We start from the raw sequence: 16,218 nt of genomic DNA, 5'->3' as shown, positions 1-16,218 counted from the left end.
AAAGATAAAAAAAATTATTAAAGAGATAAGCATAAAATATGCATATTATTAATTTTATGTATATATCATGCATATAAAAAAATACGTAGTCTGCTTAATAAGAAATTACAATATGCGAAAAAAACAATATAAATTTAAATGTATTCGTCTATCCATCTTTTTATAATATTATTTTATCACATTAATTTTTATCATTTAATTTTTATCATTTAATTTTTATTTATTAATTTTTATCTATCAATTTTTATCTATCAATTTTTATCATATTTAATTTTCTGAATTGTAGCAATTTCGTAATTTTCATATATAATAAATATATATTTCGTGAAAACAAATTATAATTTTTTTCTGTTTGTGTGTGCAATGGCCTTTATAGGCATATATATTTTTTTAAATAAATGTTATGCCTAAAAATATGTATCGCGTAAAAATAAGCATAAATAGCGATTTATACATAATATATTTATAAATTAATTGTGACATATTTTTTCTACTCTTTGTTATTATTAAACAAATATATTTTTGTGTAATTTCTCCAAATAAAATACCCCTTACATTTTATTAACTGTTAATAAGCAAAGAAACATATTCACAATATTATCACGTTTTTACCTGCACGTAACATTTTTTTTTTTTTTTTGAGCAAAAACAACATTATTATTTTTAATTATATTACAAAATTATTTATTAACACCTGTTTGTTGCTATATTGTGATGGTAAAAACGAAAAATATTTATAAAAGCATACCCAATTAAAATATATGATATGCTTTGGGGGGAGAGGCCATATTAACACAGAGAATATAAAAAAAAATAATTTAACTGATTTTTGATATTAAAATATTTGTGTTTGCTATTCTATCATCATATAGTACCCATGACAACTAAATACTTTTAAACTTTATTTAAAATACCATTTAAACGATAAATTTAAAAATCCATATTATCATGTTAATGGCAATTATTGTGATACCCCCAAATAATTAAATATATATACACAAGTGGAGTATTAAAATCAATTTTTTAATTTGTCCAAAAAAAATATATATACATATATGTGCATGTACTAAAAATAATAGATGGGCAACATAAAATACAAAGTGGTAAAAAAATAATATAATTTTTATAAACTGAAAAAATAAAATGGAATAAATTGGAATAAAATAGAATTCCTAAAAATATGACTTTCTTATACCCAATTTGTTCAACTTATCCAAATACTCTAAACTTTTGGAACTGGGCACAAAACCAAATGACTTGTGATTTTCCTAAAAAAAAAAAAAATTATACGATTGCGAACATGTATGTGTATCATTTTTCTTTAAATTTTTTTGAAGACATGCTTTTTGTATCATCACACTCAATAGTTTCTACACATTGAATAAATTCAGGCAATGATAAAAAAAAAAAATACATAGTAAATAAAGTCATTTGAACATAAATAGCTAGCTATTTCAACTAGCCATTTTAATTAGTCAATTTAAATAGCTATTTCAACTAGCTATTTCAACTAGCCAATTTAAATAGCAAATTTAAATAGCCAATTTACGCTTTACATTTTTTATTGGCATACCGAGAATATCAAGTCAACGAAATTGAGCACTTTAATTTTATAACTTTTTACTCCCTTTTTGTTTAACGCATCTCTTAAATCTTCTATATCAAAAAACAAAGGGATAATATTGGCTCGATCTTTATTTACATAAAATCCATCTACATAAAAAACAGGGAATATTAGTTCACTTTTTTTTTTATATGATAAAAAAACAAGGGCATTCTGTGCTTGCCTTTTTGATGGTATCAATTTCCAGTAAACGATATTATTTTTTATATCACTATTTTGGCTTTCTAATTTTTTTAAATGCATAAATTCTTTTATTAGTTCATATGCTTTTTGCATGTTTATGTTGTATAGTTTTATGTTATTTCGATTTTGCATTCCATTACTTTTTATAATTTCGTTTAACATATTTTCGGCCTCATTTGGACACAAAAACATGTAACATATTTGCCTGTCTTGTTCATTAAATATATATGGAGAATTATTATTATTAGTTATTATATATACAGGAATGACACTTAATTTTTCATCTATAGGTCTTTCATGATATTTTTTTTTCCAAAAAAATATATTCATTCGATTTTTGATCATACACAATTTATTTCCAACTAAGTTTTTTTTTAATATTAAATTATTTCCTGTTAATATATTTCCATTACCCTTAAAACTATTGTTAATTTTTATACCTTCTACTAATACATTAAACATGAACAACAAAAAAAGGAAATACATTTTTACATCCTTGTTCTATCTTTATTTTTAACTTCCTATAAATATAGTGTGTGCAATATATTAAATTAATAAAATTGTGTCATTCTTTTTATATTCATATTTATGTTACGCTTTATTTTAAAACGGTATTATAATATATATACATATTTTGCTACCTATTTATCTCTAATTTTGTAATATATATATGTACACCTATTTTCCTACATATAACACTTATCCAATATCCATACTCACAAATATTCAAAAAATGAGACTCCAAAATTGCCACCTTTTTCTATAGTCATGCTTTAGTTAACTTATTTATTTTTTCTCTTTCCTTAATTTTATACTATTATATTCCCATTTTATTATTATCATTATATTTTTTTTTTTTTTTTTCAATTTTTTTTTATATAGCTATTTTACCATTATCAAATACGCAAATAGCTTTTATAATTTTTTTTTTTTTTTTTATGCTTCAAAACTATCGAATTACAAAAATTCAGGACATTTCAAAAGCTCATTTTTATTGTATATCTTTGTAGGCATTGCATTGACATATAATCCATATTTTTTTTCGCCATTTACATATGTATATATAAAAGAAAAGAGAGTAAACAAATTTGTATTCATTTATAATATTTTTTCTATATATGATCGCTATGAAATAGCTATTTTTTTTTTTTTTTTTAAATATTCAATTGTTGTTATTTTGTACCCCCTTATCTCTATCAACATTTAATAATTTTTCTTAATATTTTCCATTTTGAGGCAACTAAATTGAAGTAAAAAAAAAAGTGTATAAAGTTGTTATTTCATATATATCTCCAATAACAATTGATAAATTAGTATAGTATTATCCCATTAAAAGATAAAAAAATATTACCATTCAAATTTGATAATTGGAAAATAATTGCATTTGGATATTGGTCGAAAACACTTAAGTTGATTTTTTTTTGAATTTTACTTAATTTTGGTTTTAACGTTTATATAACTTAAACGAGTGGATTTTTCAATATATATACACACATATAAAAGTGTAGATATAGAATATTCGATTTATACAATTTGGTTTTTTATCAATAACCTTTGAACTTTTAAAAGAGACAAAAATAGAAATGTCACTAATGCCATTTAGTAATTAAAGTATATACAAATTTGGAACATATACGTTATACCGTTTTTAGTATAATAAATTAAAACAAAGGAAAATAAAAGGATGTGAAAACGGATAAAAATACGCACACGTATATTTATACATTTATATATTTATATATGTCTCGAATTTTAAGGCGGATGTTTTTTCTACCCCTTTTTACGATTGCGATTGTTTATCTTTTTATTCAAAACTCTTTACTAAGCTATATATTTTTAAAACATAACAATGTAGTAAATTGTTTAAGTAAAAGAAATCAAACAATTTGGAGTAACATATTATCAGAAAAAACCCTATCCACAAATAATAAGAATATGATATGGGAAAAAAATTATAGTGCCAGAAAAAGAAACAAAATAAATTCGCTATTTTTTCTTAATTTAAAAAAAAAAAAATTACCTCATCTTTTAGCTTTTCATAGTGAAGACTGTGAATATTGTAATAGCATGGAACCACTACTAAAAAAACTAAAGGATGAAGAAGGGATTGAATTTTTAAAATTAGAAATGTATGAAAATTCTTATAATTTTGAATTATTACAACAATTAGATTATAATAATTTATGTGGTGGATTACCATATTATTACAATTTGAAAACTCACTATAACATTTGTGGAGCAACTACTTATCATAACCTTAGAAAATGGGCTTTTGATAAAAAGTGCAAGTAAGTATAAAATCCTCAAATGTATATACAAATCGAGTTAACACATTTTTCCAGTATATCTTGTATACTACATTTTATACACCATCGTGTTTTATCATTTTATTTCTATTCACATTTATCGTTTTATATACGTCTTTTCGTTCAGTCCTAACGAACCACCCAATAATGAAATTTAGTTTAAAGAGTGAAACCCCTTGAACTGTATACATATGAAGATATAATTATAATTTTTTTTATCCTTTTGATAATTTTACTTTTTATGATATTTTTCTCTTATTTGTTTGGATGTATAAAATAAAGGAAAATTAAAACTATATGATACTATTACATACAATTAAAAATGAGGCCATCTACAAGGTGTGGTTTCAAGGTCATCGGAGAAAATAACGTGTGAGAAGAAAAATAAAAAAGCAAAAATAGAGGTAAATATATATAAATAGAGGTAAATATATATAAATAGAGGTAAATAGAGGTGAATAGAGGTGAATATAGATGAATAAAGTGCTATTTATAAAAAATTAAACCTAATAAATCTCTTTAAAAAAATCAAAATTTATAATAAATTAATTTATTTAATTATTAACACAGTAAAAAATATTGCCCATAGTATGAAGCAATTTACATATACATTATTGAAAAATTGCAAAAAAATTACGAAAAATTACGAAAAATTACGAAAAAATTTACAAAATATTTAATGCTTTTTGTTATATTTATATTTTTATTATTACAAGAAATATCTTGTATGCTTCAAAATTATATATTAATTTTTTTTTTAAATTATTTTTTTAGCTTTTATATATTTTTTTCAAACCTTAGCTTATTATTATGTCATATATAATATATATTTTATTCATTCTACATTAAATATATATATTTATATATGTAACCATTTTTTATTATAACTTATATAAAAAAATATTGCTATTATTGTTTTACATTCAATTTTTTCCCCATACCCTTTTTTAATTTTCCATTTGGGTTGGAGATCATCTTATTTTCATGTTCATAAGTAACATGCTTTTCAAATAAGGATATACTATTTATATCCTAATGTTGTATAGACAATATATTTAAGTATACTAACTATACATATATATATGTATGTATTTTTTTGGAGGAACACTCTTTCCCCCTTAAAATGTACACATGCATGTTCCCGTATGTTACAAATAACACTTTATATATATGTATATTATTATTTTACTCGATATTAGTAATTATTATTTTTTTTATTAAAAATTTATTTTACATTTTTAAAAAATATGATTATAATAATATGAACTTTATACGCAATTCTGATGTATTAATTCATTTTGGCTATATTTTTGCAAATTATAAAATGAATTTATTTCCGCTTATATTTTTATTCGTATTTTTTTTTTTTTTTTTTGCTTTATTTTTATGAATATCATCCATATATGTATTGTATTTCCTTCCGCCCTTTTATATATTACACTGTTTCATTTCACATAGATTCCTAATTTTTTTAAATCATTTTATTCACTTAACAAGAAGAAATTCAATTGTAAAACAATAATTTACATAAGGGTGGAAGTATTCAAAGTTTTTTTTTTTTTTCATAATCATGGTAAAAGGGATCTTTTGAATATTCAGCGAGTGCTATTTTTCAACTCATATATTTTTATTTGATATACAGAATATATTATTAAATTTTTGAAAAGGTACAGCCATTTCAAAACACAAAATATCGAGAACTTTTGTATATGTGTATCACCTATGTGCTTGTATCAACTGTTTTCGTTAAAAAAAAAAAATTATAATAAAATAAATCATAATTCAAAATTAATATAATGGTGAAGTGCGGAAAATATGTCCTAATACTGGAGCTCCTATTATTAACGCTCCTATACAACTTAATTAAAAGAGTATCAAATAGTGGCGAAACAGTATCATCATTTGTTGATGGATATAATTGGAATATTATGGAAAGGTGGAAGGCAATCACACCAAAAGAAAAATTAGAATATAAAGTAAACTATGATTTAGGGTTAGATATCGATGCAGAAATTGGTGATTTTGGAGATTATAATTCAGATGTAAAAACTGATTTAATTTTATTTAAATATGATAAAACAACTATGATTAGTACTATATTTGTATATATATTTAGTCCATCTGAAAATAAATTTATATATCATACAGAAGCAAAATTAGAAGGAAAAATAGTCAATTTAATGGTTATTGATTTAAATTTTGATGGCTCTTTAGATGCATTAGTATTATTTAAAGATAATAGTTCACAAGATAAATTTTATATATCTACATTTATTCAAAATGAAAATGATGAATTAGAAGAAAAATTTAATACGAAAAAAAAAGAAACAGAAAATGAAACCATATCAGATTTCGAAGATCAAAACTTTTATTTTACAAACATACATCCATTACTTTGTGATATAAATAATGATGGGTTACCAGATTTAATAGCTCAACACCCAAATAAGTCAAAATCATTTTCCAGGTTTATATGGATAAATGATGGTGATGGTGGTTTTAAAAGTATATTATGGGAAAATCTAAATATATTTGAATATACAGATATAAGCGAAATTAGTAATCCAAATTCAAGTGCTATAGTAGATTTAAATGGTGATTGTAAAGCTGATTTAGTTTTTACTGTTATAAATAAAAAAAATACTAAAAGAATATTTTTAGAAATATGGATTAACAAAATTGTTGATGGAAAAAGTCTTTATGTAAAAGCTGATGAAGATTATATGCTACCAGCTAATTCGATGCAAATTCTTTTTGCCGATTTTAACGCAGATGGTTCAATAGATATGGTTGTTCCAACTTGTGTTAAAAGTTCTTCATGTAATTATTGTTGCACTAGTGATGATAAAATATATTTTATCCCAAATATACAAACAAAAATATGTGAAAATTCATGGACAAAAAATGAAGACAATAAATGCAGATTAGCATCTAATTTATGCTCAGAAAGTGATTTTGAATTTGCAAAAAAATTATCTCCTGATTATATTTCACTATTAGATGATAAAGGTTTACATTTTTCGGGAGATGCAAGTTATCCAAGTTATTTGAGTGTTGGAGATGTGGATGATGATGGATATTTAGATTTACTTGTTTCATTAAGAAATGATAAAGGACAAAAATTTGTTAGAATATATAAAAATGAACAAATATCAAATAATGAACAAAATCATACAGATATTAGACGTTTTTATAATTACTATCAATTTATTAGCTCACTAGAAGAATCAACACCTGATGTATATAATGCTGCATTTTTTGATATATTTGAAAATGGTATATTAGATGTAATAATTTTTGGAACATATAATAGTAATAGTAAAATAAAAAAATATTCATCTGTTGGTTTTGTACGTAGTAATGAAACAGATTCATTGTTTCTAAAATCAACCGCATTAAATGGTATATGTGTTAATGATTGTTATAAAGAAAAAGATAAAATATCAACAAAAACTTTAGGAGGCAATGCTCATGGTCCAACATTTAAAATTACAGTTATAGATGCTAACGGTACAAAATCAAGTAAAATAGGAATACAAAAAAGCCAATCAGCTCACTCACCACTTCAGTTACCTTATGTACTATTTGGATTAGGTAGAACAAGTAATTATGTTGAAGAATTTTATGTTGGTATGCCAACACATGAACACTCTTATTATAATATGTGGGTTTCTATTATCCCTAATTCACATATTATTGTTATACCATATCCATTAGATGATTCAAATAAATGGCAAATACAGCTTTCAGTTAATCCATCAAACAAATTCTATTCTATTATTTATATTACTCTCATATGTTTGTCCGTAATAGGTGTTCTTATATTTATTCTTGATCGTAAAGAAAAAATTGAAGATTCAAAAGAAGAAATGGGTTTTAAAAGTCATTTTGTCATTGGTTAAATTTTTTATTAGACATTTATGATGCAGCTATACATGGCAATTTGTTAATGAATCCAAAATATGCATTGCCAATTTGGATCAACTCCATAAAAAATGTAACTACTTTAATAACCTAATACCCATTAATAATTTATTTTTATTTTTATTTTTACAAATACCTAAACAAATATGTACTTATGTACATTTAACATTCCCATTACTATTGTTAATTTGAATATTTTTTTTGACATCCATATTTGTTTTTTTTATTATCATGTACCCATTTATGTAAACTTATACTTTTATATCATTTTTTTTCTATATATATGTACTTATATTTCATAAATTTTAATTTATTTGCATGTCTTTCCTTTACACACATTTCACATATTTTGTTTTCGTTTACTCATGTGATGCAATATGCATATCCACATATATAGATGTAATGCCTATAATTTTTATTTATTAATTTTATTTTTAATCATTTAAAACTTAAGAAATTTCATAAAGTATGAAAAAATGGACTTACAAAATATATATGAAATACTCAATTTTTACTATCACCATTATTATTTTTTCCATTTTAAATATAACACACATTCAATCTTATGTAAAATTAAGGAATACTTATAATTTGCTCATATATATATAACATTTTACTATTATTCATTTATTCATGTTTTATTAGCTAGCTAAATTGGTTATTTTTTTTTTTATTTTTTTTTATTTTTTTATATAGCTTTTTTTCCAGCTAGCTATTTATTGTACATACATTTATTTTGGCTAGCTACCCCCAAAAAACTTATTATAAAAGTAATATATTAATAATTGTTCTAATTTCTTTTAACAGTTGTGTTATGATAATATAAGGTATAAAATTATTTTCTATACTATTATAAAATGTGGTTTTTATGTTAAGTTGTCTTTTCCTGTTTTGTTATTTTCTATATTTTCACAATAGTGTCGTATTCTTAGTCTGTAATATTTTTTTAATTAATTAATTTGTATTGTATTTTTTGTATGTGTGTTATTAAATTTACCGCTAAAAATACACAATGGCATATACTATGAAAGGAATATTTTTTTACATTTGTCTATTATTCATGATAACTAGGAATACGGTATATTAAAATGTACAAAAAGCAATACATTTTTTTAATTTTTTTAGTATTTAATATTTACCCTACTATACAATCAGCTTATTAAGCTTCCACATGTTTAAATTATTATATTCGATATATTTTTTTAATTTAATAGGTCTTGAATTTCAATTTTAACACCGAACTATCTAAAAAAAATTATTTGATCTTGAAAAGTATTCCCATTTCTACTTACTAATATTATTTTATTGTTATTTGTGCAATGCTATTAAGTAGTCCCCTCTTATCAATATTTTTTTCTTATCCTATTTATAGAGTCATATATTGATTGTCGAAATTATAATGGTAAATCTAACGAACATGTTCGTATTAAAGTTAGCGTATTTAATATGTAAGGTTAAAACGAAGTTTTATATATATCCTTCTTTTTCAAAATAGTTATAAATAAAGACAAGATAACAATTGATGAAAACCATGGTGAAAAGGTCTTACACCCAATATAACAACAAAACAATGAAACAATGAAAGAATAAAATAATGAAACAGTGAAAGAATAAAATAATGAAATTTTATTAACTCTATGTATATATAAACTATATGTATATATAAAATATTTGTATGTATAAGTTTGATTTTGTCATGTTGTAGCTATGTGACGAAGACCAATTTTGCAACTACTTTTTGATTAATTCGTTGAAAAAAGAACTCCGATTATGTTATGATAAGAAGTTTATTATAAAGCGCCCTATCGTCAATGAATCGTAAACCATAAATAAAAATGAATAAAAATGAATAAATAATGAACGAATAACGAACGAATAACGAACGAATAACGAACGAATGAATGGGCTTATGTAACGCAAACGCAATATACTAATATATATTATAAATAACCAACTGTTTACAGATGGGCAACCGGCATAAAAGAAAAGGTCCTTAATAAATATGCCCCCTCCGTCGTTAATACACAAGGAATATGTAGTCATAGTGTTGACAAGTTTTTTTTTGATACGTTAAACGAGGCTATAAAAAAAGGGAAGGTATCTCAAGAAAATGATAAAAAACAGCATTACCATATAGATGGGCTGTGTGTTACATTATTTTATCACTTTTTATTTTTAGGAACAAATGCATAATTATATGATATTAAATTTTCAAGCAAATGAAAAAGGTTATTATATTTTGTAAAATAAATCCACAGAGAAACAATGCACACGTTTATGTATATATACACCTTTAGAATTTTTTTAAAAGTGTGAAAAATATATTTAATAATATCTTGTATTTTTTAGGAATAAAACTCGAAGCATACTTTTGTGAAACTATCGATTATTTTGTTGACAGAGAAGGTTATTCAGTTTTTGATTTTAAAAAAATAGATAGTCCACATCAATCATGTTTAAGAACAAAAAAATGTGGGATGAGAGGATCGGTAATATAAAAGATACACATAATATCAATACATATATTAACAAAATTTTTTAAATAATTTATATTTTAAACTAAAAAAAACATAAAATAAGACAATTCGTCACTATTTCGCATACTTTAAGGAAATAGAAGAAAAAAAAAATAATACATTTGTATATTTCATATACGTTATTATCGTTTCCATTAAATGTTTTATATACAATATGTCATTTTATTATAAAATATTTTCCTTGCATTTTTTTTTTATATAGATACAACCAGATGACAGTAAATACGAAGAAAATATAAATCCAGGTGACGTTGTTGAAGCTACGAAATTTTAATTTTTTTTTTGTGATTATTTATATTTTATTACTCATTAAGTTTTAATAAGAGTATACCCTAAAGGGTTTATCAAAAAAGTACATATATATAATACATGTACACCTGTCATGTTTACACTTTTTTTTTTATTGGTTATATACGGATTAAAAAAATAAAATAAAACTATACCCCTTTTATTTGCAATATATTTTTTGGTATAAAAACAATCAGCAATTTCGTAAAATATATGCTATTTCACTTTTAGTAGTTAAGGAGGAATAATTAAATATAATTGTTAAAAGTTGACTTATAAAAAAATTATTTATATATTTATATATTTACATTATTATGTATGCATATAAATATATTTTTTTAGCTAGTCTGTTTAATCTGATTAAGACTACAGAATGAAGTGTTTTACAAGGAATTATATTTGCGCCGTTTTTAATTCATCGTAATTATTTATAAAAGTTGAAAAATAGCATAATAAATGATACCAGCTATTTTTTTGTTTTTTTTTGATTTTTTTATTTTTTTGGGATTTTTTTTATTCATGGGAGAGAGGAAAAAATGTACTAAACCCTTCATAATACAAATAACAATTGTAGAATATAATTTTTCCCCATCATATATACCGTCATTATTTTTTATGCCAGTATATAGGAATACATGCCAATATATGGCTATTATTATATGCGCTACATTAAAGCCACGTAATTTGGAAAAAAAAAATATTTTTTTTTTATTACAATTGCGCCATTATTATAAGCGTAGCGAAACAGTAAAATAAGAAAAAAAATTATATATTTATTTATTAACTTAATTTTTTTCTTAACTTAATTTTTTTCTTAATTTAACTTTTTAATTAATTTAACTTGATCAATTTAACTTTTACAATTTTATGAATTTTTCTGTATAATTCGTTTATGTTTGATATAAAGCGCTCGAAGCTGTTTCGTTTTCGCTTTCGCTTTCGCTTTCGTTTCGTTCTCGTTCTCCACTTTGGTGACACTGTTTAAGCATGAATGTTTTGTTGAAATAAATTTGTAGCGCCATTTAACTTTTTATATATTTGGTATGCATACAGAAAATATACACTTTTGTATGCATAGATATTTAGGCAGTGAAATATTTAATTATAAAAAAATAATAATATATATAACGAGGAAGATCTAGCCAAAGTCTATAACAAAATAAAAAAACGGAGGTATGAAAAACTAAATAATTCGTTTGAATTACCACAAAACTTTATGAACAAAATTTCCCACAACTAGCCAAAAACTAAAATAAAAATATTTACCCAATTAATAAATAAAAACAGCCAAAATGGTTAAACTGAAAAAAATAAGTAAAAGGCGAACGCTGAAACAAAAATATTCAATTGAAAAAAAAGTTGCTGCACATAAAAAGAAATTAAAAAAGATCGTAAAAAAAACAAATATTCATAATCGTAGGAATAAAAAAAAAGCTTTAAAAATATCAGATTGTATATTTAAAGAAAGCATATTAAATAATATAAAAATTGCAGCATTAAGTAAAAAAAAAAAAAACAAACATGAAGATGATATATGTAAAGAAATTAACATCGAAACCCTTGATGATTCAACAATAAATAACATCAAATATGAACTAAATATCTCATCAGAACAAAATCAGAATGTTCCTTCCATTGATATACAAAATGATACGTATACTTTTCAGGAATATATAAATTCAAATTATGGAATAAAAATGAAGCTATTTGAAAATGCAAAAAAAGAATATTATTCTAAACTTAATGAAAAATATATATATATTGATAATTTATTAGAAGTAATAAAAAATACTGACATCATTTTTTACCTAGTTGATGTAAGAAATCCATTAATATATTTAGATAAAGATATTATTGATTTTATAAAAATGTGTAAAAAAGAAATTATTATTGTTTTAAATAAATGTGATTTAGTAGATAAAGAAATAACAAAACAGTGGTTAGTATATTTTAGAAATTATTATATAACTATTCCATTTATTTCTCGTATAAAAAATAATCCTCAATATTTACAAAACCAACAAAATAAGAAAAATAATCAAAATAACCCAAATAAAACTGATACTAGTGCAGAAAATTTTTATCAAAATAATACCAATTATTATATAAAACACGTCTTGAAAAATATCATAAATTCAAATGTCATAAATTCAAATGTCAAAATTACTTATGGGGTTGTTGGATGTATATATACAGGCAGACGAAGCTTTATTAAATCAATACTCAATGAGTTCAATTTTATAGATTCTAATAATAAACAAATTAATATTAATGTTGATAGTAATATTAATATATATACTAACTGTGGATTAATTTTAAAACATAATTTAGAAGGTATTGAATTAATTAAAAAATTACATTCCCTTAATAATAAAGAAAAATTACATTTTTTAAGTGAATTTTTATTAAATTTAAGTGGAAAAAATTTTAGGAATTTTTTTATTTTATTAAATGAAAATAAAAATGGTTATGATTATCAAAATATTTTTTCAAATGATATGGATAAAGCACACAAAAAAGAAATAAAAAAACATATCATATCTCAACTTTTTTTAATAGATATAGCTAAACCATTAGTAAATAATAATATTAATTATAAAAGTGTTACAAACGTTTTTAATAAATTATTTTTAAATAAAATACCATATTATGTAATACCCAAATCACAAATAATTCCATCCCATAATAATTCCACAAATTCTACAAATTTGATACTCGAACGATTTCCTAATATCACACAAGAAGATATATATTCAAAAGTTGATAATTTAATTTTTTCAAAAAAAGATAAATTTAATACTTTTATTATTATAAAAAGTGACAAATTTAATTTCTATATTTGAATGGTCCTATTATTGTTAAATTATATCTCCCGCGTTATTATACATTCACATACTAATGTTTTGACCATATTTTAATAATTTTTAAAATGTCATATTTATTCAGAATATTGTTATCATTTTTTCCTTTTACAAAAAAATTAAAAAAAAATAAATTAAAAAAAAATAAAATTAAATTAAAAAAAAATAAAATTAAATTAGGAATACATAATTACCCTTTAAAAAAGACATCATCTATTAGATCTACATAACTATATTCACGATTGTTTGAATATTTATTTGTATAATAGTCTATCCTTACTTTTTTTTTTAAATATATGTTTTTCATATTGCATGCCATATGCCAAAACTTAAAAAATAACCTTTTATTTGATAACACCATTTATTATTGATATGTTATATTTTTTGTTAAAGTGATCGTAGTTGCTTATCATCAACATTGCATTGTTACACCTTTTAATAATTAGTAAAGTGTATTCTGCACGTTTTAATAATTAGCAAAGTATATTTTGCACGCTTTAATAATCAGCAATAGTGGATTGTTACACGTTTTAATAGTTTCCATGTATAAAACATTTAACCATTCTCTTTTTTAAACAGCTTTTTTCTAATTAACTCCAAATTAATGTTTGTAAATATATCCCAATTTTAAGCGAAATATTTTTTAAACTTATTTATATTTTTTCAAGCGAAATAATTAGAAAACCATATTTTCCCCTAATGTATTACTTTATTCTTTAAACAAATTAATCTAGCGAAAACAACACTGTAGCAAAAAAAATTATGCCTAGCATAAAATTAAAATATTTTAATGGTAAAAAAGACCTAAGTAATAATGGAAAAGGGAAAATAATTTAAACTCAATTATAAAATTAATGCATAACCATAATAGTGATGTAATAATTTATTAAAAAATACCACTTTAAAAACTTTTTGCTAATTCAATAAATTATTAACAGATCATAATTTTTTAAATATTTTTTAACTTTATGAACAATTAATATGAAAACGCATTAATATGAAAAGTTAATATGAAAACTTTTGAATATGCGTAAAATGACACAATTATTTAAAATAAACACAATTATTGCGGATTTATAAACCAAATTTTTTAAGGATAATTAAAAAATATATTTTTTATTATTTACGCCAAATTTGAAACACCCTTGAAATATCCAATACATATATGTTATTATAGCTAGATCTTAACCCTATCAAATGCGTAAGGGTATGAACAGCATACTCTCTATATCCAGAGTCACTACAAAAATATATATTTTATGAATCATATGTAAAAACATATTCACAAAATTGTAAGCAAAACGCAATAAATATTGTACTAATACCTATTTTTTTAATATTGGAAAAATATATAAAAACATTGCATCATTAAATAAATTGAGCAAAATGTTTACTTTATGTAAAGGTTATAGTGATGACGAAGAGGAGGAAAGTAATGCTATTAATGTAGTTTCTGAAAAAACAAAATCATTGGAAGAAAAAATTGCTTATTATAAAATGAAAGGGCATACTGAAAGAGGCTACATAACTATATATACAAATTTAGGAGATTTTGAAGTAGAATTATATTGGTACCATAGTCCTAAAACATGTTTAAATTTTTATACATTATGTGAAATGGGTTTCTATGATAATACAATATTTCATAGAGTTATACCTAATTTTGTTATTCAAGGTGGTGATCCGACAGGAACAGGAAAAGGTGGGAAAAGCATATATGGTGAATATTTTGAGGACGAAATAAATAAAGAATTAAAACATACAGGAGCTGGAATATTAAGTATGTCCAATAATGGCCCCAATACAAATTCATCTCAATTTTTTATAACATTAGCTCCTTTGCCTCATTTAGATGGTAAACATACAATATTTGCAAGAGTTAGTAAAAATATGACTTGTATAGAAAATATTGCCTCAGTACAAACAACTGCAACAAATAAACCAATCTTTGACTTGAAGATTTTACGAACATCAACTGCTGTAAATGCTGACTAATTCTTTAAAAAAATACCTAGATTAATCTAACGAACGCAAACAAATACATTTATATAATCATACCATTTTTTTTTGTCTAAACAATCGAAGAAAATATACATTCGTATATTCATCCTTACATACCAAATGAAAAGTATTAAAAAATTTATATCCTTATTTAACAACAAAACCTCTTTTTTACCTCACGTCTTATTTTTTTTATAGGATACAACTTATACCATTTTTTTTGTAAACATTTTTGCATATAACTTTTTATATATTTTAACTAATTTTTTTTTACTAGTGAAATTTTACAAAATTAATACATAGTTATTTTTTTTTTTTAATTTTACTTAATAAAATTCATTTTTCATATCTTTTAAATAAATAAATATGCATGTTAAGGGCCAGTTATATATCCCTTTGCTGGGGATACTTTTTTTCAATATATATAATTTATTACATAAAAACGATGCTCGACATTTTTAAAAAATAAAATTATTATAGTAAAAAAAATTCAA

At 22.5% G+C, this 16,218-nt stretch overlaps 6 protein-coding genes across 6 annotated transcripts; 5 read left to right on the top strand and 1 right to left on the bottom strand.

Annotated features, from left to right (window-relative positions):
* Positions 1–1,172: 1,172 nt before the first annotated feature.
* PY17X_1247200 (apicoplast TIC22 protein, putative) lies at positions 1,173–2,293 on the bottom strand (the record flags this gene model as incomplete). The annotated part of the gene is made up of 2 exons (XM_022956916.1): positions 1,173–1,268; positions 1,574–2,293. The coding sequence occupies 2 exons, from the start codon at positions 2,291–2,293 to the stop codon at positions 1,173–1,175; spliced, it is 816 nt and encodes a 271-aa protein (XP_022812747.1).
* A 1,254-nt stretch (positions 2,294–3,547) lies between these two features.
* On the top strand, positions 3,548–4,271 carry PY17X_1247100 (thioredoxin-like protein, putative; the record flags this gene model as incomplete). Its single annotated transcript, XM_022956915.1, has 2 exons — positions 3,548–4,095; positions 4,241–4,271. The coding sequence occupies 2 exons, from the start codon at positions 3,548–3,550 to the stop codon at positions 4,269–4,271; spliced, it is 579 nt and encodes a 192-aa protein (XP_022812746.1).
* A 1,638-nt stretch (positions 4,272–5,909) lies between these two features.
* On the top strand, positions 5,910–8,015 carry PY17X_1247000 (uncharacterized protein; the record flags this gene model as incomplete). Its single annotated transcript, XM_721230.1, has 1 exon — positions 5,910–8,015. One exon carries the CDS (start codon positions 5,910–5,912, stop codon positions 8,013–8,015), a length of 2,106 nt encoding a protein of 701 aa, XP_726323.1.
* A 1,034-nt stretch (positions 8,016–9,049) lies between these two features.
* Positions 9,050–10,848, top strand: PY17X_1246900 (conserved protein, unknown function; the record flags this gene model as incomplete). The annotated part of the gene is made up of 9 exons (XM_022956914.1): positions 9,050–9,115; positions 9,252–9,309; positions 9,410–9,439; positions 9,533–9,579; positions 9,743–9,855; positions 10,002–10,134; positions 10,217–10,265; positions 10,387–10,526; positions 10,777–10,848. The coding sequence occupies 9 exons, from the start codon at positions 9,050–9,052 to the stop codon at positions 10,846–10,848; spliced, it is 708 nt and encodes a 235-aa protein (XP_022812745.1).
* Positions 10,849–12,154: 1,306 nt separating this feature from the next.
* On the top strand, positions 12,155–13,705 carry PY17X_1246800 (nucleolar preribosomal GTPase, putative; the record flags this gene model as incomplete). The annotated part of the gene is made up of 1 exon (XM_721229.2): positions 12,155–13,705. The coding sequence occupies one exon, from the start codon at positions 12,155–12,157 to the stop codon at positions 13,703–13,705; it is 1,551 nt and encodes a 516-aa protein (XP_726322.1).
* A 1,404-nt stretch (positions 13,706–15,109) lies between these two features.
* PY17X_1246700 (cyclophilin protein) lies at positions 15,110–15,718 on the top strand (the record flags this gene model as incomplete). The annotated part of the gene is made up of 1 exon (XM_721228.1): positions 15,110–15,718. One exon carries the CDS (start codon positions 15,110–15,112, stop codon positions 15,716–15,718), a length of 609 nt encoding a protein of 202 aa, XP_726321.1.
* Positions 15,719–16,218: the final 500 nt, after the last annotated feature.

This window comes from Plasmodium yoelii (genome assembly GCF_900002385.2).
Source record: "Plasmodium yoelii strain 17X genome assembly, chromosome: 12".
Taxonomy (NCBI): Eukaryota; Apicomplexa; class Aconoidasida; order Haemosporida; family Plasmodiidae; genus Plasmodium; species Plasmodium yoelii.
Note: the sequence above shows the minus strand (reverse complement) of the source record. Positions and strands in the feature narration are given on the sequence as shown.